At 62.4% G+C, this 24,055-nt stretch overlaps 1 protein-coding gene across 2 annotated transcripts; it reads right to left on the minus strand.

Moving 5' to 3' along the window:
• Positions 1–11: 11 nt before the first annotated feature.
• On the minus strand, positions 12–16,571 carry LAMC3 (laminin subunit gamma 3). 2 transcript variants are annotated; one of them, XM_068656785.1, is made up of 28 exons: positions 16,119–16,571; positions 12,083–12,387; positions 11,782–11,912; positions 11,069–11,235; positions 10,643–10,831; positions 10,115–10,232; positions 9,936–10,034; positions 9,526–9,662; positions 8,211–8,324; positions 7,749–7,947; positions 7,437–7,543; positions 7,024–7,242; positions 5,586–5,774; positions 5,242–5,487; positions 4,774–4,927; positions 4,550–4,692; positions 4,289–4,467; positions 4,071–4,209; positions 3,681–3,886; positions 3,467–3,543; positions 3,188–3,322; positions 2,874–3,018; positions 2,591–2,749; positions 2,262–2,364; positions 1,954–2,153; positions 1,724–1,870; positions 1,449–1,548; positions 12–964 (listed from the first exon to the last, which is right to left on the minus strand). In XM_068656785.1, the coding sequence occupies exons 1-28, from the start codon at positions 16,489–16,491 to the stop codon at positions 714–716; spliced, it is 4,731 nt and encodes a 1,576-aa protein (XP_068512886.1). In that variant the 5' UTR covers positions 16,492–16,571; the 3' UTR covers positions 12–713. The 2 variants fall into 2 exon arrangements, with proteins under 2 accessions (XP_068512886.1, XP_068512887.1); XM_068656786.1 differs by having other exon boundaries at positions 2,591–2,752; positions 16,119–16,508.
• Positions 16,572–24,055: the final 7,484 nt, after the last annotated feature.

Raw genomic sequence — 24,055 nt, forward strand, 5'->3', positions numbered from 1 at the left:
GCACAGAGAGGTCTGTGGCAGCGGTTTTACAAAGAGCGTTACACAAGACTTCAGCAAGCCTGGTTTCCAGCACCGTGAGTGGAAGAGCACAGGTAAAGCGAGTTAAAAAGTGAACTGTGCTCCAGCCGGGGGACTCGCTTCTGACCTTACAGGCGTGACTTTGCTGTGCCAGCACCACCAGTGCAGGGGGGGAGCTGAACCCAGCTCCGCTGCCTGCCCAGTCCCATCGAGCAGCCCACGCATGGCAGGGTGAACCACCCGGATGCCTTTCCTTTACAGGCAACACAGCCACTGACCTCCGTGCCATGCAGTGGGAGGGACACCGGCAGGCACTGGCCGTGTCCAGCTGCTCCCCATCCGGCACCAACAGCAGGATGCAACAGGCAGAGGATGCCCCCATCTGCCAGGTTAAGGGCCTGGCTTTGCTTCTGCTCAGCCCCACTTTTGCTCTCCCTGCTGCGAGCTCCCTGCTCTGGGGAAGCCGGCAAGCTGTGTGCCCTCCTGGGAGCTCAGGATGCTGAGGATCACTCGGGATGCTGAGTCGGAACCAGTGTGGGTGAGGACCCGGGGGTGATATTGTACCGAGGGCAACATGCAGAGCAGCAGGAGGGAGCGATGCTGGTGAGGGCAGGTGTCCTTTGCTCTGCCAGTCCCTATTGCAGGGGGGCACAGAGGTGACCGGGGGGGGTGTCAGGGCAGCAGCCAGCGCCCTGTCACTGCCACTCGGAGCAGCCCTCGGGGAGGCTCCGCAAAATGTCCTCCAGGTTCTTCTTGTCAGCCCGGATCTCGGCCAAGTCGTTCTCGAAGGCTTGGATCTTCTCCTGCTGCTGCACCGCCTCCTGCTGCAGCCGGCTCAGCCGCTGGGCCAGGGCTCCCGGCGCGGCCAGGCGCAGCCGCAGCTTCTCCAGCTGCAGCCTCCCTGCTCCCAGCGCCGCCTCCACCTGCGTGCCCTGCTCCAGGTCGCCTGGATGAGGGGAAGGATGCGGGTGAGAGGCAGAGAGCTGGGCAGGAGAGGGGCTGGTCCTGCTCCAAGGGATCTGACCCTTGGCAGGAGGCAGGTGGAAGGGAGTGGGTGCAGTGGGGCATGGAGGTAGGGCGGCTTCCAGTGATCACAGGTTAAAAAAAAATTGGTTTGTGGCTCCAGGCAGGGCCCGAGCACATCTTTCCTTTACGTGTGTGTGATGCTTTCCACCCTTTAAGCCTGCCTGCTCCTCCTGGAGATGCCAAGGGAGATCAGCGTCCCCACACCAGGCACGAGCACTTTGCTCTGATCCCACTTTGCTCAGCAACCCCTGGTTTGCTCTGCGCAAGGGCTTTCCCTGACATGACCCCTGAAGAAGCTTTGCCAAAACCCAGAGCTATCTCCAGTGTGGAGCATCCAGCTCAGCCTGGACAGTGCTGACCCCAAGCCCAACAGGGGGCCCAAACCCGCTCGCGCAGGGTCTCACCGAGGCTGCTCAGCAGGTCGTTCAGGGTCTTGATGTCCTTCATCAGCGAGCTCCGGGCTTCCTGGAGGCTTTTGGCCATCTCACTCACCTCTGTCCCCACCTTGCAACACAGACACCAGGATCAGGGGTACAGATAACCCTTAACTGGATCCCAGAAACAGCCCCAAGGCGTTCCCCACGCTTTGTTGCTCCTGATGCTCTGGGCTGCGGACAAACCCCTCCTGGCTTTGGCTGGAGACAGGAGGACACAGCCAGCCCCCGGGGACCCGGCTCACCTGCTCTGCTTCCTCCAGGCCCCCCCTGAGCTCCTCAGCCATGAGCTCCTGCCGGGCGAGCTCCCGCTGGGTTTCATTGGCACGCATGGCGAGCTGCATGGCGTGCTTGTGAGCCTGCTTGCTGCCCCGCAGCACAGCCTGTGCCCTCTGCAAAGGGACAGAGATGGGGACAGTCACCTGGGGACACCCAGGGGGTCCTGCTCCCCGCATCCACATCACTCTGCTCAGACCTTCGCGCTCTCCCCAGCGACTTGCTTGGCCTCCCCAGCTGTCCCCTTGGCTGCGGTGGAGACAGACAAGGAGTTTCCCAGCATTTTCTCTGCCTGTTTGATCTTCTTCTGGGCCTCCACCATCGTCCTGTCCTGCACATGCGCCATCCTCCTGCTCAGGGCAGCCTGGCCCTTCCGATGCCCCAGCACCTTCCTCATGCCTGCAGGAAACACCCCGACCATCGCTGAGCCAGCCCTTTCTCTCCTCGAGCTCCCGGCACAGCAAGAGCCAGGCTGTGACCAGGGATGCTCTGGCAGGAGCCTTTTACCTTCCAAGCTGGCCAGGAGGGACTCCGTGCCGGAGAGCGCAGCTTTCCCTCGTGACACTGCCGAGGTGGCCAGGCTGCGGGCAGAGCCAGCTCGGTCCCGCAGCTGGAGACACAAATGAGGTTGGGGAAGGGACAAAGAGCTGCTGCCAGCTCTTCATGCCTCCCAAAACACCCACTGCTGCAGCAGAGGGGCCGGGGCTCACCAGCCCCCGTTCCCTGGGTGGGAGGCAGCAGAGGGATGCACCCTGCGTGCCCACAGCCCCCCCTGGCACAGGGGGTCCCCATGGCTTATTTCACGAGGACATCCCCCGTGGGCGAGCAGCGATTACCTGCGTGAAGCCACGAGTCCCCTGCAGGTCCCGACGCAGCCCAGCTGCCAGGGTGCGGGACGCCGCGATGGCTCGCTGTGCCGACAGCTCCTGCGTGCCCACCGCCTGCTCCAGCACCCCCAGGTCCTGCACCAGGGCTCCAACCTGTGCCAGCAGTGCCTGCTGCGAGGCGACAGGTCCCATCGGCTCCGTGAGGGCATCTCCCAGCCCGGGAGGGAGGATCAGGCAGGGATACAAGCAGGAGCCTTGAGCTGCTCCCCGATGGGAGCTGGGTGCTGCTCACCTGCCCTGGGGCAGCCACCTGCAGAAGCTTCTCGGCCATGTCTGCGTTTGCCTGCTGGATGGTGGCAAGAGCCCTCCTGGCCTCCGCTGCCACCTCCACCATGCCAGCGCCCAGCTCCTCCTGCGCCCGCTGGATGTCCTCGTACCTATGGGGACAGGATGGGGCCCTGCAGCATTTCAAAGGCACCGGTGGCAGCTTGGTGTCTGGGCATGGGGGAAAGGGCCTGAAACACCCCCAGCACGGAGTGCCGCCACGACCAAGTCCTCCTGCCCCTGAAGGGCAAGGGGCTGCGGTATCCTGCTGCCAGCCCTCACCCGGCCTCCAGCTCACGCTGTGCCTCCCACGCCGCTCTCCCTTCCAGCAAACCCTGCAGGAGCTCGTGGCTGGCTTTGGACACACTCAGCGCTCTCCCGACCATCGCCTCCACCTGTGCCATGGCATCCCTGTGCCTGCAGGGAGAAGGGCACCCAGAGAGGTGTCCTCTGGGGAGGAGAGGCCACCCCACATCCCCCAGCCGGGCAGGCAGCCTCCTCTGCGTGCCAGCATCAGACAGGGCCAGGCTTGCTGTGCCATGGTGCAGGATGCCCCCGTACCTCTCAGCCAGCGCCCGCGCCTCCAGCGCCAGGCGGCTCCAGTTGGTGGGCTGCGGGGGGATTTCCTGAGGAATCTCCTTCAAACGCAAGGAGCAGCAGTGAGACCCCAAGGCTACACCCACGGGGACCCCAGGTTTTCCCTCTCACCCCTCCTGTGCCACTGGCATCCCACCCCAACCCAGCCACCAGCCCCCAGAGCCTCCCGAGCCCGCACCGTGGCAGCCAGGGTGTCGGCAGCGTGCAGCACCTCCCGCTGCGCTGACTGCAGCACGGCCCCGATCTCCGACAGCAGGACGCACGTTTTGGGGTGTCCGTGGTCAGAGCAGCCGCTGGCCTGGCTGGCATTGCTGAGACGGCCCCGTGCGGTGCTCAGCACCCCCGCCAGCCGCCCCACCTGCATGGAGAGCACGGCCCGGGCACCTGCGGGCAGTGCATGGAGCTTTTGGGTGCCTGCATGGGGCATCTCCACCCTGAGCCTGAGCACCCCTCTCTAATAAAAGGGGAAAAGAGCCCCTCCTGGGCACCCCCAGGGGCACAGCATCCCTGCAGGGGTGACAGGAGGCTTTTTGCTGCCCCCGTGCTGGTGGCAGGTGCTGCCCCGTACCTTGCAGGAGGTGCCTGCCGGGCAGCCCATCTCCCCGGGGCGCATCACCCAGCACCAGGGACTGCCCCGGGGGGACATCACAGCCTGGGGTCTGCAGCCGTTCCTCCATCTCCTGCAGCTTCGCCTTCAGCCGCTCAGCCTGCGGGCGAGATGTGGGGCACGGTGACACGGCACGGGGACCGGGGCACCTCACTGCCTCAGCAGGGCGCGGGCCATACCCCGTCCTTCACCAGCCCGTAGCAGGAGGGGCACGGCAGGCAGCGGGAGCTCGGCGGGTCGGGGAAGAAGTTGGCCTGGCACTGCTCGCACTTGTAGCCCACGAAGCCAGGGCGGCAGATGCAGGTGCTGTTCTCGTGGCACTGCGGCGTGACGGAGCCCAGCGGGGAGCAGTTGCAGGCTGCAGCGGTGACAGGAAGGCGTCACGCCGTGGCTGCCAGCCCCGTTTTTGGGACCGAGGTGGTGTCCCCTGTCCCGGTTACCTCGGCAGCCCTTGGCAGAGAATCCGAAGAAGCCGTGGTCACATCTGTCGCAGCGCAGCCCCGCGATGCCCAGCTGGCAGGAGCACTGCCCCGTCAGTGCGTGGCACCCGCTGTCCCGTGACCCCGCCGGGTGGCACTCGCAGCTGGCACCGAGGAGCAGAGGGTGATGAGCAAGGAGCAGGAGCAGAGCCCCTGCTGCCCCTTTTGTCGTGCCCCACACACACCTCTTGCAGCCCACGGTGGGCTGCAGCCCGTAGTAGCCGGGCTGGCAGAGCCCGCAGGTCCTGCCCGTCACGTGCGGGAGGCAGCGGCACTGGCCCGTGCTGGGATCGCAGCCCTCCGGCCCCGGGGCTGAGCCATCGGGGTTGCAATCGCAAGCTACGGGAGATAAAACACTGCTTACATCCCAATAAGGGGATGTCGGGTGAGACAGCAGGAATAGGGGCTGGGGGACGAGCCCCCCATGCTGTAGGGGGCCACGTCCCTCCGTCAAACAGGGCTTTGGGGCTGAGCCCCTGCAGAGCAGGATATCTGCAGGGAATGAGGATGGCAGTGGAGAGAGGGGACAAAAAGCCATTCCTCAGCTTTTGGGGCCAACCTGGCCCATCGATCAGCCCCTAAACCCAGCGGGCACCCCCTCTGCCTGCCCTGCTGGGGGTGGGACGGGGGGAGCAGGAACAAGCCGTACGTACGCGCACACTTCCCGGCAGGGCTGGGGGCCAGCGCGTCCCCGTAGAAGCCCGGCCGACACTCCTGGCAGTGCTCGCCCGTCGTGTTGTGCAGGCAGCGCAGGCACCGGCCGGACTCGGTGTCGCAGTTCCCCACAGCATTGGGGTCCACGTTCCCGTGACACTGGCAGGGGGCGCAGGGACGCACGGGGCCCCTCTGCCCCAAGGGGTCCCCGAAAAACCCATCGTCGCACAGCTCGCAGCGTTTCCCTAGGGAAGGTGAAAAAATAATTAGTGGGAGGGTCCCACTAATAATATGGGGAGGGAGCAGGGCTGCCCGCAGCCCTCCTGGCCCACCCCGGGCTCACCTCTCTGCCCCGGGGGGCAGTGGGTGCACACCACCTCCCTGCTGCTGGGCACCTCGGTGCAGGGCGAGCGGTCGGGACATGGGCAGGGCTTGCAGTCGTCGGAGCGCCCCACGAAGGGGTTGCCATAAAACCCGGGGCTGCAGCGCTCACAGGAGGGCCCCTCTGTGTTGTGCAGGCACCGGCACTGCCCTGCGAGGAGGAAAAAGGGAGAGGTGGGTGCTGGAGGGACGCGCAGCTCCAGGCAAAGGGCCACACTGGGAATGCGCGTTCCCAACCAAACTCAGAACGTTTTCCCCTCTCTGCCCAGTCCTTGCTCTGGGGGAGGATGGTTTGTAGGGGATGAGGGGGAGCGCAGAAAGCCCCGCCACCGTGCACAGAGTCTGCTGGCGCCTGCAATAATCGACACCACATTTCTCAGCGACGAGCAGCCCTGCTTCCAGCCCGCGTGGCCCCTCTCATGGAAAACAGCAGCAGGCGGCTGCGACCCAGCAGGGAGCGAGCGTCTCCTTGCGAGCCGAGCCGGTGAGTCACGGCCATCCCAAGTCAGCTGGGAGGAGGAGGAGGAGGAGGAGGAAGAAGGATGCTCAAGGACTCGCCACCTCCAAGCAGCTGCTTTGCTTGACTGGAGAGGGAGAAGAGGAGCCAGAGGGGACGGGTTGTACCAGGCGGGTGGTGCGGGAGGGAATGGGCATTTCTCCATTTTCCCCACATCTGGGAGGAGCCGGGCAATGGAAAAGAAAGGAAAAGTGGGTGGCGGAAAGGAGTGGAAAAAAACAGCAAAGGGAAGTGTGGAGGCTGGCTCGGGCTGGCAGCACAAGGGCTGGGACATCAAAGGTCTGGCCCTGTCCCCAGGCACTGCGCAGCTGGCGGTGCCAGCCCCAGTCCGGCAAGACAAGGGGTGAATTTGCAGCCCCGCTGCTGTGTTTCCACTGGCAGGGCAGAGGCACTTGCTGAAGAAAACGCCTCTTGCAGCCCTTCCCATCCCAGCCATAAGCTATTGTTGTTCCTTTCCGCAGCGAGCCTGCCAGCGAGGGCGCCTGGGCCAGGGGCCCTGTCCGGGTACCAAACGTCTCCTTTCCAAGCTCTTCCCAGCACCGATCTCAGTTGCTGCTTCCTGCAGGGATGGACAGGCAGCAGGGCAGCATTTCATGAGCCTCTGATCTGCATTTTCCCAGAGCTGACGGCCAGCAGGGCCACGAGGCTGTGTGCCACGCAGCGAGGCTGGTGCCGGATTCGTGTGGCCACCTCCAGCTCCAGGATAATCCTCCCCTCCCCTGACTAAAGCCATCCACGTTGCTGGCAGGAGAGCAATTCAGCTTGCAAGTTTTGGCCATTGTGACCTCCAGGATGGTCTCCAGCATCCCTCAGAATAAGCAGAGACAAGGATTTGTTACCCATACATCTCACGATATGGGGCAGAGGGGCTGGGGGTGCGCACCTGAGTGGGGCTCGCAGTCCCCGTGCTGGTTGCAGGCGCAGGGCACGCAGGCGACAAAGGGGCCACCGAAGGGGACGTCCCGCTTGAAGCCGGGAGCGCAGGACTGGCAGAACTGCCCGCTGTATCCCGGGGGACACGCACACTCCTCCACCCAGCCCGCCTGCACACCCGGCCCGGGGCGAGCCGACGTGAGCCGCACCTCGCTCAGCACCAGCCTGCCTGCGAGAGGGGACAGCAGCGTGAGGCCAGGATGGCACAGCCCCAGCCCCGTCTCTCCATCCTGCATAGAAATACTCCAGACTCCCATGGGAGACCCCAAAATATCCCTGTGGGTGCCTCTTGCCCCTGTTTCAGTGCCGTTCTGCTGTCCCCAGCCAGCCCAGTCCCCACAGGACACCCAAGGAGCCACCCACCTGGCCCGGCGCTCACGCGGAGGCGGAGGGCGCTCAGGTTGGAGAGCAGGCGCTGGAAGCTGAAGGCCGACAGCGAAGGCTCCGTGCCCTCCTCAGCCTCATGTAGCCTGTTGGAGAGGAGTGTGGGAGGAAGGACAGCCAGAGGGACAGCTTCCCCCCACAGGACAGCTCAGACCCCCACTGATGGGGCACACGGTGAAACCCCCAGGGGGTCTGGGAGCGGAGCCGAACCCCCAGCACAAGGTAGCCCTGGCAAGATCCCCAAGTGTCCCCTAAGTCACCCGAGAATCCCCAAAGCACCACGACAGGTACCTGAAGGTGACAGCCTGCTTTCCATCCCGTGGCTGGCTCTCGCTGCTGGACATGGTGACCTCCATCCCCTCGCCCTCCAGCACCAGCTGGACGCGGAGCTGGGGCACCCTGCTCTCTGTCCCAGTCCCGTTCCCTCCTGCTCCCAGCAGCAGGGTCAGGGGCTGCCCGTAGCTGAGGTGCTGGTTCTGCAGAAACTTCTCTGCAAGGGGAAAGAGGAGGAAAATCTGAAGGGCGTGGATGTGCCCATGTGGATGTACCCGCGACGTGCCCACGATGCCGGGTGGGAACAGCTCAGGAGCCCCTGGCACGGTTCTGTTCCCACCAGAATCGACAGGAGGTGAAGCCTGGTCGTCCCCCTGCAGCAGGGCCAGCTCCAACCCACCCAGCTCAGCAGTAGGTTGTCTCACGAGAGCACCGGGGGGGCCCAGCAGCAGAGCAGGACCCCAGGAGCCCAGCACGTACCTGGTGCAAGAAAATCCAGCGGCTCCTCTCCATCCCACTCGGTGCTCACCTCCCCAGCAGCCCAGCGCAGAGGCACGGCCACGGCACCCGCTGCTGCCGCCCAGCCCTCCAGCCCTGCGGGAAGAGCACAGCGGTGGTGCAGGGGTAAAGGGGAGTGGTGAACCCCCCCGTGTGCCCAGCACCCCAGGGTGCTGCTTTTTGGGGCTCCATCCCTGCCCCTGAACCTCCCCAGGGTCTCGTAAGGAGCCAGCGCTTTGCAGCACCCTGCTCCGCTCGGGCTCTGTGCTCTCACGGTGGCCCTCGCTGTCTCCTCCCCATCTGTTTGTTTTCTTAGATTCGGAGGAAATTGTTATCTTTCAACTTTTGCCCCCCCTGCCTGTGCTGCAGCCCAGAAGTCACCGTGGGCTGGAGAGCGCAGGAAGCGCAGCGAGGCGGCCGTCATTGCGTTACCTTGGTTCCCTTTAGAAACGGGTTCAACTCTCCCCCGCTCCCGGTGGTTATTTATTTCTGGCACCCCCGGGACAAACACTTGGATGTTTTCCCCCCCCCCGGATATCAAGAGAGCTGCCCTGGATTATCAAACCACCCCTGTCTGGGCTGCTGGCCCCTCCACGCAGCACAGAAAACCTCCGGCTGATCCGGCCCAGCTGCAGCTTTGGGAACGTTTGGGGGGAGCTACGGGAGCACCGATCGCTGCCACCCGGCAGCACCGAGCCCTGCAGCCTGGCCCCAAGGTTTGGAAAAAAAAATCTGTCCCTAAATGAGCAGCCTGGCGAGACTGCTGCAGGAAGGAAGCGGGGAAGACGCGGCACAAAGCCTGGCTCCTCTTCAAGGCTGTGCAAGACAGCAGGACAGCAACCAGCAGCGGGGCTTAACTGCAAACGGGATAAAGGCTCGCTGGCCCCACAGCACTGGGGTGCGGGTGAAGCACCCCACGGCAGGTGCCCGTAGGTGCTGGTGGTGGTGCCGAGGCGTGCCCGTGCTGCACGCGCCGTGCTGCGCGGCAGATGGCAGGGTTTCCCCAAGCATCCCGCACGCACGCAGCTCCGGCAGCCACGCACAGCCCTGGCTGGGAAAATCCCCCCCTGCTCCATCCCGGCTGCACGCAGGGAGAGGAGAGGGTAAGGGGAAAAGTTCCCACTGGGTTCTGTCCTTTTAATTTTTATCTATCTGACACATTATTTTTTTTTTTAAGGTGTTCCTGTAGTGTGCCAAAACAGCTGTGCCCGGCCCCAGGAGCACAACGGGATGGAGAAATGCCCTGAGAAGCCCGGGCCCTTGTGGAGCTGGGGCCCCCCATTTTTTGCCCTGGTACCTTGGCTGAAGTCGGAGCGCACGTGGGTCACCTCGTAGCCGGTCGCTGCCGTGCAGACAGCCGAGTGGCCATAGCAGAAGCAGCTGGTGCAGCCGGCGGGGTTGTGGGGCTGGAGGTTAAACCAGCCGGGCTGGCACCTGGATATGGGGACAAAACATACGGCAGGGGCAGGGGACCACAGTGGTGGCAGCTCCAAGTCAGCCCAGTCCCAGTGATCCAGAGGGATACACCCCCAGCCTCCATAAGGAGCGACCCCACAAGATTTCCACTGCAAATCCCCCCGCAAGGGGCTGTGTTTAGGGGCTGGGGAAGAAGCGATTCCCCACAGCAGCAAAGACGCCTACTCTGCACTGACCCCAGCCTGGAAAGGGGCCACGGTCCCATTCCCACCCCGGTGCTGCGGTGCTGACCTGTTGCAGAGGTGCCCCTCCACCCTCTCCTTGCAGGCGCAGTGTCCCGTGTTGGGGTCGCAGGTGCCCACACTTCCAGCAGGGTCGCAGGCGCAGGGTCTGGATGGGGTGAGATGAAGGCGTGAGACGATCCCCGATCCCATCCTGTGCCCCCCAACCACGGCCGGGCTCCCCCTCACCTGCAGCCCCCTTGGCTGAGGCTGTGGTAGCCGTCCCTGCAGCGCTCGCACTTCCAGCCCGTCACGTTGGCCTTGCAGGTGCAGGTCCCCGAGCTGTCACACTGGGGATGCAGGGAGCCTGCGGGGACCCGGCCAGCCTGAGCGCTCCCCAGATTGGGGGAGACCCAGGGGGGTGACAGGGGGACCTCATTCCTGAGGCCAGGCTCGGTGACGCATGCTATGGTGAGGAGCCTGCCCTGGGTAGGGTGGATTAACCCTCTTGGGGTGATGGGGGTGTGGGGAATCAGCTTTGTATGATCTGGAAGCTGCACAGATCCCTGCAGGGCAGCGGGCAGATGGGGAATTATGGCCACATTGACTCCTCGGGGCGTAAACCCCTACCTGAGCCTTTCCAGAGTCCCACCCCATCCCTGAGCTGAGCCTGCCCAAACCCGGTGGTACAACACTGCTGGGACAAGCACAACGGGACATCCCCGAGCAAACTCTTCCCTCCCACACCTTCCCTGTGCCCGGCAGCACCCCACACACCTGCGGGGTGGCAGTGGCAGGGCTGGCAGGCGGCCCGAGGCTCCCAGCGGTAGTGGTTCTGCCGGCAGTGCTCGCAGCGGGGCCCGGCCGTGTTGTCGCGGCAGTGGCGGCAGTGCCCCCCGTGCCCGCTGCTCCGGAACAGCTCCGGGTCGTAGAAGCACTCCTCCGAGCGGCCGCTGCAGTTACAGGCTGGGGGGGGGGAGGCAAGGAAGGGGATGGTCAGCAAAGGCTGGGACCCCGAGGGCCACGGGGATGAGCCCTGGGGGTGGGTTGGGGTGGAGGGGATGCTCGGCGCAGCAGCACGAGGTATTGATGGTGCTCGAAGTGTGGCACCGTGGCACGGCACCATGCTTGGGGCTGATGGCTGCAATCATGGGGTTAAGAAATGCTGTGGGGTCCTTGGGGTGATGCTGTGATGCCACTCACGGAGACACTCGTTGGCAGCCTCAGCGGTGCCTCGAGCCCAGGGCCGGTCCTGGTAGAAGGGCTGGCAGCGCTCGCAGTCGGTGCCGGCCGTGTTGTGCTGGCACACGCACGCCAGCTGCCCCGTCTCGTCCGGTGCGCACTCGCTGGCGTGGCCGTTGCATTTACACCTGTGAAAAGACTCCAGCGTGGGGACGAGCTGCTCTGAGCACCAGTATGGGATGCAGTGGGGGCACTGCCCGTGCTGCTGGGGCCGTGGGGCAGTGACAGCTCGGGTTGTGCTCGCACCGAGGCCGCCCGCCTTGTCCCCGAGGCGCTGCCGGCCCGGCCAGCTGGGAGGTCACACGCTGAGGGTGGCCCATGCAGGACGCTAACCAGCTCCAGATGCTGGAGCCCAGGAGGGGCAGAAAGCAAAGAGGGCTCCCGGCCAGCTGGGAGCATCCCTGGCCTCGCTGCCTGGGGGCAGGCAGCTCTCACCGGGGTGGAGTGTGGTGTCTGATGGCCTTTTCCTAACCCCCTGCCCAAGGAAAGGCACTCGCCAGCACTGCCAGCTCCAGTTTGTAGATGGAGAATCTGTGTTCCCATCTAAATAATTTGCCCCAAAAATGCAGTTAAACAAGGCTGAGCTGGGGAGCAGCTGCCACAAGCCCCACGCACGCTCCTGGGACAGTTTCCAACCCTGCAGCCTTGTCCCATCCCGCCCGGCCACCCCTCACCTGCCGCCGACGGAGAAGTCGGAGATGGCGTAGTAGTATGACTGCAGCACCTTGGGGTCCTTGAAGATGTCGTCCCCAAAAGTATTGAGGCGGTTCAGGGAGATGAGCAGGTCGGTGACGGTCACCCACTCCTGCAGGGGACATGGGGAAGGCGTCTTGGAGAGGGGTCGGGGCCACCAACTCCCCACCCCAACCAGGTCTCACCCAGCACCCCTCCCATCCGGGGGGCGCAGAACAACACAAATTCTCCCCCCCAAACCCCGGTGACCCTACACCCACCCCTTTCCCACCCCCCAAGCACCTGCAGCGCGGGGCTCCCATCAAAATTGTAGGCGCTGGGCCGGCCCTCGAGGGTGGAGAAGGCCACGTTGCCCCCGCTCAGGGGGGAGATGTCGCTGAATTCGTCGGTGCAGAAGGCCACCTGCTCGTCCTCGCCCGGCCTCAGGTAGTGCCTGGGCTGCTTGCCGTAGGTCTTGAGGCAGGACGCGCTGTAGTACTGGAAGGGCACCCAGGGCCCGTCGGCGCGGCCGCGCTTGTAGATGGCAAAGCTCTCGGGGCGGCTGGTGTGGAACTTGAGCCGCACGTAGGTGATCTCGTAAGCCTTGCCTAGGGAAAGACCCCCCCGGCCCCCAAAGCATCGTCACCGTCTCCTGTCCCCTTGGCACAAAGGTCTCCAGGAACAGGGGCAAAATCGTCCCAGTTCCCTGTCCCGTGCCCCTCTCCTCACCGCAGTGATAGGGGAGCACCCAGAGGGGTTGCACGGCCCCATGGTGCTGGTCCCAGCGAGCACACCCCCAGCCCGCATCCCCTACAATCGCCGTTTCCACCTGAAACCCACCCGTTTCCTCCCCGTCTGCATCTCCGGAGGCACGAAGAGCTGCACCATGCAGCAGAAAGTGGCAGAATTTGCTTTCCTCCTGCCCAGCTGCCCTTCGCCAGCTTCTGCTCGATGCAGCCCCGATCCTGCCCAGCCCCAAATCTCCTCCCGCCCCCTCTGCAGCCTCCTGGTCGCTGTGTGGAGGCTTCGGGAGGGTTGCGTGGGCCAGGAGATGGTGCAAAGCCGGGGGCTGCCCAGCAGCTGGGTGGGAAGAATCAGGCCCCCGGCACTCGTCAGCATCTCCAGAGCTGCACTGGGGACAGGATGGAGAGGCGGAGAGGGTCAAGGCCGGTCCCTCTCCAGGGAGCTGCACGCCGGGGTCTGGCACTGCTGCTGGCTTTGCTGGGCTGAAGACAAAGAGAGGATGCCAGTCCCTAGAGTGGCCAGCACAGCTCTGAAATCACTTGAAAGCATTACCAAAAGGGGGGAAAAAAATATACCAAAGCGAACATCAGAACCGTTTAATTGCCAGAGATGAAGGAGCGGCTCAAAGACTGGATTGCTCCATAACAGCGCCGCTCCTGACAGCGCAAAACAATTAGCTGCGAGGTTTTGGCTTTATTTGAAAAGATAATGAGTTGGGAATGTTAGAGGGGTTATTCCGGGACTAGGAAAACAAGCCTTTAATTGGGCCCATATGAATTCTGTCGCATATGTACCGCGATTTGGCTGTGGGGGAGCCAAGCCAGCCCCGGCTACCGGCGCTGGGGAAAGCAGCTGCCTCCCATCAGGGATGCGGGGGGACACGGGATTAAAGGGAGGTGACCACGGCTGGGAAGGGGATGGAACAGCACGGCCAGGCTACCCCATTGCCTCTCTGCTCCCCTGCACCTCTCCCCAAACCTGCCAGGCCCTGGTCTCGCTGATGGTTGTGGGGTGCCCCCTGCCCCAGACCCTGTGGGGAGCCCCAGCGGGTGCCGGTTCCCAGACAGCGCGGCCCCGGGGGACGCCTACCCAAACAGAGGGGTCGGGGCAGTCACCTCACCGAGCACTTTCCTCTGGGAGAGGGCCGGAGCTGGGAGCTGTGTCAATAAACAGCCCCTGCCCCAGGCGGCCCCGCTGCGGGGAGGGGGACGGGAGGGCCAGGGGGGCCAGCTCGGGGTCTGGAGCTGGGGCGGAGAAAGCTCCCTGCAGTTGTCCTGGCTGAACGCGTGATTTCTCCAGACAGTCCCTTGAATCAGCCAAATTATGATCGCTTCCTCCCAAGAAATCCCAAAGACAGCCTGTGACCGCAGGCTGGATGTCACTTCCCTGCTCGGGAAGGTTGGGCACTGCCCGGAGCCGGGTGCGCCGTGGGATGGGGACACCACGGGATGGGGACACGGGTGGCCGAGGGAGGGGATGGGCACCAGGACTCCCGTGTTCCCCTCTCAGTTACGTTATCTCCAAGCAAAGTGGTTGCTCGCCTCCTCTAAGGATGAAATTATAGCTGGTGAAATGCTGGGGGTGGGAGAGCTTGGAGAGGAGCTCAGGGAACAGCCACGTCCCCGTGTGCGCCCAGCCACCCCCAGCCCCAGCTCCAGGAGGCTCAGATCCCGTAAGAAAATCAACACCAGGGCCACAGACACGAAGATGCTCCCTACCCCAGGCACACCTACATCCAACATCCACACTCGGGGAGCTGCCGAGGAGCCACCCGAGGCGCTCTGCTGCCTTTTGCCTTCGCAAGCCTGCAGATATTTTGGGTTCCTCCCTGCCAGGGGAAACGCAACAGCCACAGGCGCTTGAGGTTATTGATCTGCTCGGAGGCCTGAGCACCGTAACGGCACAGCTGAAGCCTTGCCGAGAAGCGAGATTTAAGGGAGGATAATCTAATTAATGCCAATCAACAGCCTACAGGTAAACACACGTCTCATCCAATTCATTCCAAACCCTGTTTAATAAGCTCCCCAGGTAACCGTGCTGGGGGCCCTACAAGGTGCCTGGCCACATCGGAGTGGGACAAACGGGGTGCTGGGGACACACCACGTGGGTCACAAACCCCTCACAGCAGCCATGGGTGCGAGGACGTGTCCAGGGCCATGTCCCAGGGGCTGTAGGGCTGGGCTCGGTACAGCTTTTGGGGCTTTTCCTCCATAACCCAAATGAAAGCATTAAAACAACGAGAAAATCGTCGGCAGCTGGGACAAGAATGGGGCCCAGCGGCACTGGGAAAGGTCAGACAGCAATGTGCTGGGCACAAAAATGGCACTTTTTAGCATAAAGAGATATACGAGGCATACAGGGAGAAGGGGCACCGGGTCTGTTTGCAGAGGGTGCGCTGGCGGGGGCTGAAGACAAGCTCTGTGCAGCATTAGGGCCTCATTTGGGACCACAAAAGGCTCCATGGGGAACATGAGCGCAGGGTGCACCAGGGCTCCGCCAGCCCACAGAGGGGCTGAGAAGAGGCAGAGGGAAGGCAGAGGCTGGAAAGCGAGCCTTGAGCTTGGGGTCTGGGGTGCACAACGTGCCAGGAGCCCGCACGCTTCGGGGTGCTGAGCCAGGACCAGTGTCTGCAAGATCACCCAGCCACCCTGGGGATGGCTCCTGGGGACAGCAGGGGCTTGCTCAGCCATCCCAGCTGCACTCAGATCACCCATACCCAATTTTGGGGTGACCCCATCCTGGCTGAGGGACTGGCCGGTCCCCTCCTGCGGGGTGCGCAGGAGCAGGGCCAGCTCCTCCAGCTTCACTTCTCACACACGGAGGGGATCCCTGCCCAGCCTGGGACACAGACCAGATGTCTGCCCACACACAGGGGGGCTGGGAACGGGGTGACCTCCACCCAGCCGGGCAGCTCAGAGCCCCCGCAGGGCACAGACCGACCCGCCACCACCCCCCGACCCCACGCAGCGCTCGGCCGGCCCCGTTCCTTGCTTGTGCCGCTCCTGCTGCAGCCCCTCGCTACCCCCCTTCAGCATGCAGATGGCAGGAGACAGCAGAGAATGAAGATTTTACAGAGCTGGCCGGTAGCCAAGATAGTTTAGATGGCAGCAAAATGTAGAGAGGGGAAAAAAAATAAAAAATAAAAAAAGAGAAAAACTTTTTAAAATGCCAGGCATGATCCCGTAGGCTTTACGCAACCTCTGAACGTGCGGCTTGCCCAATATTTAAAACAGAGGGGTCAGATCTCAGCTGGGGAAACCTGCCGGGGCTGCGTGGTGTTTGCAGGGCTGTGACCTCCCCAGGATATATGGGGCACCCCCAGCAATGTGCTGGGATGATGGGGAATGGACTTTGCACCCCCAGCGCTTACCCAAAACGCAGAAGGCTCCCAGGTGAGTGGTGAGGGCACGGGGACCTGCCTGCCTCCCGCTCCACAAAAATACACGGTCTTTACAAAGAGGAACTCGCACCCCAAAAAGCGGGGGTGTGGAGCATCCCACCTCCCCCCCCCAAACCAGCACCGGGCTGTTGGAGCACCACCACCTCCCACCACCACCTCCCAGCACCCTCCCCAAACTCCTCTTCCCTCGCCTACCCAGCCGCAGCGTGATGTTGACGGAATTTGGGTGCTGGATGCCGAAAGCCATGGACTGGCTCTGCCACCAGGTGCTCTCCTCCTGGCTGTGGAAGTCGGTGAGGAGGGAGGCGTTGTGGTGCAGCCGGGGGTCGGCGGCGTCGCAGTGCTGGCACAGCTGGCTGGCGTGGCGAGCCCCCATCTGCTGGCAGTAGTCCTCGGGGGGCGAGCCGCACGTGTTGGTGGCCCAAGCGGCACGGCCAAAAGCAGCGTTCTCAAAAACGGGCATGCAGCGACGGGGCAGGCCCCGGGGGTCGTAGCAGGCTGGGGAGCCCCCCACCCCAAACCCCAGCCCCAGTAGGGCCAGCAGGCAGAGCCCCACAGGTTGTGCCATGTCCCAGGCTCGCCTCGCAGGACGCTGAGCCTCCTCCGGCTGGCACGGTGGGAGCAGGAGGGATGGGACAAAATGGGATGGGACAAGGCTCCCCCCCATGCCCGGCACCTCCTCTCGCTCCGAGGTCCATCTTGTGGAAGCTGCTGGGAATGTCAAAAGCTTTGCATGCGCCGCTGGGCTGCGGGGTGGGAGCATCCCACACGCCACCCTGGTCCCCAGGCTGCGGGGCCGGGCACTTGAGGACCCCTCTGGCTGGTGCATCCCCACCCCATCACTTTGGGGACAGCTGCGTTTGGGTCTTTGGCTGCTGAGATGGAGCTGAGCATCTCCGTTTCTCAGCACCGGGGGCGAGCCCGTGGCGATTCCCTCCCAACGCGGGGTTTTTTTCTTAGGTTTGGGAGGGTCACCAGCCTGAAACCCACGAGGAGGTGTGGGAAAAGCTTTGAAGCAGACCCAGCACCACCCCTGTGCTCCCCACCCACACCAATCTGTGACCCACCCGGTGCCCCCACACCAGCACCCAGAGGTGGGGGCCCACCCTGCCTGCTGCCAGGGGGCCAGGGTGAGGGCACGTCCCCACGGGGTGGCCAAACCAGACCCCAGATGGCCACCAAACCCCTTCAGCAAGGAATACCAAATGCACACACACCCTGTGCCAGGGAAACCTCACTCAGGCTTGCACCAGCACCACCTGCACCCTGCACCAGCCCCATTCCACACTGGGTGCATTAGCAGAAAGGGGGTGCGCAGGGGAACCCCTCCACTGCCCCCACTCTGCCCACAGAAACACGGGCAGCTTAGCCCTCATCTATAATTTAAGCTCCCTCCCTCTCCCTTCCACTCTTATTTATTTTATTCTCCTTCTCCGTGCGCGCTGCGGGGAGAAAGCACCGGAGGGGAGCTGTGAATCAGAGGTCTCGGGCAGCAGCGCCGCTTCCAAGCCCCATTAACATATATTGACCTGGCCCTGACAGCTCCGCCGGGGGGGGCGAATTTCCCAGCGCCGAGCCTTGCCTTGATGCCTGGGAGCCGGTGGCAAAGCCACTGCCGGGCTCTGGGGAAGAAAATGAAGAGGGTTTGCAGCTTGGTGCTCGCCCTGAGCATCTCTGCCACCAGCCCGCATGGGTGAGGCTCGCCAGGTGCGCTCCGGCTGCCAGCTGGGTGCTGGAGAGGGGCTCTCACGGCGTGGGTTTGGCACCCCACAGCCACCACATCCAACTTCAGGCCACAGGAACAGGAGCAAATCTAAATAACCTCCTTTTTTTTTTAAATTTTTTTTCCTGAGAGCAAGATGCTGGAGCCAACTTTCCTGCACTATGAAGCCATCCAGGTTTGGACAGTGACTTCTGGCAACAAAACCCAACCACACAGATGTGTCCCCTTCCCACAGAAGAGCTTCACCCCAGCCGGGATGAAGAGCTAAAGCAGGCTGTGGGACACCCCTTGTCATTCGGGACATGGACTGCCTCAGACAGGGATTCCCAAGAGAGCAACCAGAGCTGGGAATTTCCCTATTTCCCCCAGTAGAGCAGGGCCCGACCTCAGCTGAATTCCTCTGCACCCAGAAGGGTTTTCTCTTTGGTCCAAGCGAGGTAGAGACGTGGTGACCAAGGCTCCTGTGTCCAGGCACCACCCGAGCTGGCCTCGTGGCCTGGGAGCCTCCTGCCCTGGCACGGACCTGGCACCTCGTAAGGGTTAAGAGCGATGGAGGTGGTGGGGAGAAAGTGTTCTTCTGATTTGCTTAATGAACGTTAATTAAGAAGACAGAAGATAGCAGATTCCTTCAGGGTAGAGATGAAAGGCCCGTTAATTAAATCTGGAGAGAGCGCGCGGGGCCGACTGATCCTCCTCCTGATCAGACCTGACAAGGCAGGCACCGGGCTGGGAGCGAGGTGTGCGAGACCCCGCGGCCCCGTCCCTCCCACGGCCCCAAACAGAGCCAGGACAGGGATGGTGTGAGTGTGGCAAGGCTTTGGGGGGAACCCGGACACGGGCACAAGCTTCACCCCGACCTGGTGCCACCACCTGGAGGGCAGAGGTGGCTCCGTAGCATGGGACCTGTAACAGCTCCATCCTCTCCAGAGGGACCCCGGCACCAGGAGGCAGCCTGGGATGATGAGGGATGCATCAAGGGCTGGGCACCACGAGGTGGACACCACGGGCACGTGCTTGGCTTCCAGCAGATATTTCCCCAGAAAGGACGAGCTGCCCTCCCTGTAGCTGAGTATGAGGCTCCCGTGGTGAGCTCCATCCCGAGGAAGAGGACAGAGGGTTTGCTCACCAGGATTTGGGTACGGGATGCCAACAGGTGCTGTGAGCAGCTTGGGAAGCTCTGGCACCCCAAGATACCCCGAGGGGAAAGCTCACCAGCTTCTAGCCCTCGTCTACTTCTAAAAGCAGAGCCGCTCAGCACCCCAAATGGCACCACTGGAGGGGCAGCAGCCCCACCTCCCCGTGCTGCATCCTCCAGGGTGGCATCGGGACCGTGCTCCATCCTCCTGCTCCAAGCACGTCCTTCCCCCTGTGACGGATGTAGGATTAGAGGGAGCACAGTGCAGAGCTCAGCTTCTCCCTGGGCACACCGAGGTGGGCACAGAGCGAGAATTTCCAGCACCAGGGGCTTCGCAGTGGGGTGATGTGGTGGCCCTGGGCTGGCACCCCATCCTCGGCTCCACAAGGAATGGGACGAAGACCCCAGCGAGCAGGAGGTGGCGCGTGGAGAGTAAATAACATCTGGAGCATCCCTTCGTTGTGGCAGCTTATTTTGTAAACCTGAACTTTGCGAAATGTCATGAAACGGAGAAATGGGAGGCCTGGGATGAGTAAATCTCCGTTAGAGATTCCCCAGGACGGCGGCAGTCACATTCCTGCTCGGTGATGGCACGTCACAGCCCAGCCTCGTCTCGGGAAGCAGGGTCGTGCGTGGCGCTGATTGCCGAGGGTATTTAATTAACGCTGCCATAAATACAGCGCAGGCGATGCCAAGCAGACCGCGCCGTGGCAGGATGCTGCGGCACTGCAGGAAGTTTTGCCAAGGCAGGAGAGGAGGGAGAAGGGAGGCAAAAACCTGGCTGATTTCTTGCCAGGTCCCTGCCTCGCCGTAGCATTTGTGCATCTCAGGGGGTGAGAGGAGGATGGGATGGGGACACGCTCCCTTTCTGGGGCTGACCGTGCCCAGATTTTCTCCACGCCTGCCAGACAGAGAAGAGAAACCTCCCAGCTTCTCTCAGCCTGGCCAGCTCTCCATCTCATGCACACCCATCACTCACCTCCTGATGGCCCAGGACATCAGGACCATGAGCAGGGGCAGTGCAGGACCAGCTGGTTTTAGGGCACAGCCAAAAATGCCCTTTCCGTGCCCGAGTCCATCCGTAGCTTAACGACCCCCGCAGAAGAGCTTGGGAGTCCCTCATCGCCCATCACATTACGGCTGCTCACCGAGGCCAACCAGCACAAACCTCTCTAATTAACGAGCAGGAGCTGAGGCTCTCACAGCCCAAAAGCAGCATCTTGGCTAAAAGGGGCGGCCTCCCTTGATAAAGCCCCGTAATGGGATGTTGGCATCACCTGAGGCCACCTCGTCTGCTAAGGAGGCTCAGCTGTGCGTCCTGCCCTCCCTGTGCTAGCCCACCTGTCCATCTGTCCATCCGTCCATCCCCACTGCGGCAGGAGCCACGGACGTGCCTGGCACAGCTGCCCCCTACCCCCGTGCCATGGTCCCGAGCCCCGGGCGCATCCCCGTTGTACCCCAATACCACGGGGTACCCCCTGTGTCCCCGCTGCCAGGAGGGGGGTGACAGCTGAGCGGCACAGATGCCACCAGATGGTCACCCCAGACAGAATCCCAGCTAAACCCATAACCCTGGGAAGGAACCGGAGCCCCCTCGTTCACCAAATGACCCCCCCCCAGCCCGGTGTCACCGCCATGAGCTGCGAGTGCTCGGTGACAGCCCCCGGCCCTCGCCATCCACACGAGCTGCTGCAGGATGCTCCGTGACAAATCGGGAGCTGTTGTCACACCTTAGACTTTAAAGCAGGAGAAATAACCCCCATAACGTGATCTACCGTGTCCTTATCCCACTCTGTGGTGCCCCGCACCGGGGTTGGGGCTCTGATTTTGCATTCCCTGGGGAGCGGTGCCCGATCCCATTTCCACAGGGATTTCAGCCGAGAGCGGGGACAAACCCAGGGGGAAAAGCTGGGGCCACCCCGATGTCACTGGGAGCCCCGCGTGGCTTTGTCCCCCCCCACCAGTGGCTGAACTGGGAGGCGCTGGTGAGGACTGGGAGCCCAGGGGAGGCGGCGCATCGCTCCGGGCTGGACACGCCTGGAGATTTCCACTTGGAGCGGGACCCAAATCCCTCCGTTTCGTACCCAAAACGCCTGCTGCTCCCGATCCCCCCTCCAGCCCCAGAGGCGGGATGCTCGCTGGTAATCCCGCACCATTTATTTTCATTGGCTGACACAAAAAAAGTGCCGTCAGAAAGCCAGCGTTCGCTAAGCTGGCTGGCGTATAAAACGTTGCTTTAATTGTATTTTATTTGGCAATAAGAAAACAGAAGCAGCAGCAAACCCTCCAGATATTCCCCCTTCCCCCCCCATTTAAAATTTCAATTTGGTAATTTTATGACTGTATTTTAGATAAAGCACAACAAAGCACATTAAAGGAAGAGAAGTGATTTATCCTTTTCAGCGCTCCCTGATCTGTGGACGCGTTTCCCAGCCTGTAAATATTAAGGCATTAAGAAAAAAAAATCTATTTTTTTTTTCCTTTTTCCCCACATCAAATATTAACTTCCAACCAACAAAATGCTATTTTTCCAGCCCTTGTTTCCAGCCTTCTGAACCCGAAATAAACGGATTGGGAAGCACTGATGATCCCGACTGAAACGGGGAGGGCAGGAGATTCACAGCCAGCCTGGCCCTGGGCGTCCCCCTGTGCCCTGCCGCGATTTTACACTTTCAAGGACGTTTTTATTTGCGGAGAGGTTAGGAGCAGAGCCACTTCGCTGCCGCTAATCCACTTCCCCACCAAGGGCTGGAATTCACCTGGTGTTGAAGCCAGGGGGCTGCCTTCCCCTCCCGGGGCTGGGCAGGAGCTGCGAGGTCTGGCCACGATTTGGGGTTCCCTGATTTATTTATTTTTTCTCAGCGTCTCCAACGTGGGAGGACGAAGCCTTCCGATACAGGTTTAGAAACCAAACCTCTGCCATCAAAGCACAAACCCGAGGATTTTGTGCAGCCCAGCCATGCAGCACCAGCACCTTTCCCATATCACTGAGGATTTGTGCAGGGGGTGAGATCCCTGCCGGCCCCCACCGATGCCTCCGGAGCCACCGGGTGCTGCGTGCGCCAAAGGGGGGGCCGGGGAAGCAGGGCCCGGTGGAGGGAGGCAAAGCAGGGGAGTTGCTAGGAGATTTCGGGCTTTAGGATGCTGGCTGCGATGCTCAGCCAATGGACGAGCCCTCTGACGAGTAATCTGCTAATTGGGGTTTCATCGAGTGCCGCTTTGGAGCGGGAATGGGGTTGGGGATGGCCGCGGGCACGGCTGGGCCGTTCCTTCTCCTGCCAGCCCTGGCCGACGTTTCCCTGCCCTGCTCCCGAAGTTTCAATTAAAACCCCGGAATTAATCTCCCGCAATAAACTCGGTTGCTATCGCAGCTTGCGTCTGGGACTCGTAATCACTTTTTTCCTGCGCACACAACAATTAAGCAGAGAGACCTCGGTGGCTGGGCAGGGAGCCCCCGGCCAGGGCTGCGCGGGCACCCGGGGTTGTTCCTGGCCAGCTCCGAGCCCCTTCCCCGGGGAGCTGGGGGAGGCAGCGCCGCCTCCCCGGCACCTGCAGATGCTCCTCCAGATGGCCCGGGCTGCTGCTCTTCATGCAGGAGAAGGTTTTAAATTAAAACCTTGCCTGTGCTGTGCTTTCAGGAGGCTTTTTTGGCTGTTTGGGTGGTGGTGGTGTTTTTTTTTTTATGTACATACATATTTTCCCTCCTCGCTTTCCGGAGCTGCGGCCCATTTGCTGGCGGTAATTATAGATGGGGAGGCAGCGAGGAGGGGACGAGAGGGGGGGACACTCTGGGGGACACAGCAGGGGCAGGAGGGTGCCCCAGAAACCCACCCCATAGGGTCCCCCATGGCTCTGCCCCAAATCAGAGCCTTTTCACAGCCTGACCCTGCGTGCCAGCCCCACACCTGGCGTTTGGCCCCCAGCTTTGCTTGGAGGGGATGGGGGGGACCCAGGTGCCCCGCTGCACCCCGAGCCTGGCAGAGGAGCGAGACCTGCGTGGGGGCAGGATTGGGCCCCCCCCCCCCGGGGCTCCAGGATGCCAACTCTTCACAGAAAGGGCGGATTACAGGGAATCAGCTCCAATCGATAACTCTGCCGCGGCAGAGAGCGGCGAGAGCAAGCAGTGGGAAAAAAAGGAACAAAAAGAGACTTCTCACTCGGGGAGGATTTGGGGGTTTTGTTGTGTTTGGAGAGGGAAAAAAAAAAAAAGGAAAAAAAAAAAAACAAAAAAAAAACTGAGAAAGGGCTGCACAGCAAGGCACAAAGGGCTGGCACTGGGTGCACAGCAGGCTCCTGCCGGTGCTGTGCTCCCTGGGGTGCAGGAGCAGGGCCCTGCTGCTGCCCATCGGGACCCCCAAAATGTTTGGAGAGCACGTGGGAATGGGTGGGCATGGTTGACACGGGTCTGAGCCCAGCACAAGGGGGTTGGCTCCTTCCTTCCCAGACTGGGGCAGCCACAGCGAAACCCTCCTGGGGAAACCCCACCCAAAGAGCGGCCAAACTGGGGGCTAAAAGGGTTTTATTTTGCTGTCCAAATATCTTGCAGGCAGTGGAGCTGAAGAGATGCTTGGGGATGCTGGGGACACCCCAGCCTCCCTCCGAGAGATGCTTTGGTTCCTCCTTTTCCTCGTGGCCCCACCAAAACCTCTGGCACTGCCAGCAGGGGGGTGCCAGAGCATCCCTGCGCCCCAGAAAGACAGGAGATGACCCCCCGGGGGGCCGCTGTGCCTCCAGCCCCAGGCACCTCCTTGTCTGAGCCGTCAATTGATGGAAAGAAATCCCCCTGGCACAGCGAGTGGCATCGCTGAACGCTGGGCAGGGCGCAGGACAGGCTCCGGCCACAACCTCTGCCAAGGTTTGGCACCGGGGGACAGGAGCTGGGGACCCCCGCAGCAAAATTCACAGTGGGGAGAGCACCGGGGGGGGGCTCCCGGTGGGATTTGGTGCGCCCAGCTTCGAAGCACGGAGGCGGGCAGGGGGCATCCCGGCGCTCCCCCCCCCCCGCGGCTGCTTGGGATGAGGCTCACGCAGCTCCTTTGCATTCTGCGCTCTCGCCAGCCGCGCGGCGCAGGGGCGAAGATCTTTGAAGGAGCTGCCCTTTCATTATTAATATTATGATGATGTCTGACGCCGTGTGTGTGCAGCGACGGCTCTCCGGCTCCGATGGCACGCGGCCAAGGAAAGCACGCGGTTACCCGGGGAGGTGGCAGCCTCCAGGCAGCCCCCCCTCTCCCACCTCCCCAACCCACGCAGCCCCTCGCCAAAAGCTCCAAA

This window comes from Anas acuta, chromosome 20 (genome assembly GCF_963932015.1).
Source record: "Anas acuta chromosome 20, bAnaAcu1.1, whole genome shotgun sequence".
Classification (NCBI taxonomy): domain Eukaryota; kingdom Metazoa; phylum Chordata; class Aves; order Anseriformes; family Anatidae; genus Anas; species Anas acuta.

Excerpts from the sequence above, each read along its gene's own strand:
- LAMC3 (XM_068656786.1), bottom strand. The coding sequence starts at position 16,491 with ATGGCACAACCTGTGGGGCTCTGCCTGCTGGCCCTACTGGGGCTGGGG. Across the intron at positions 11,236-11,781 it reads GACTTCTCCGTCGGCGGCAG|GTGTAAATGCAACGGCCACG; the intron begins GTGAGGGGTGGC and ends GTCTTTTCACAG. Across the intron at positions 965-1,448 it reads CGACCTGCTGAGCAGCCTCG|GCGACCTGGAGCAGGGCACG; the intron begins GTGAGACCCTGC and ends CCCCTCATCCAG.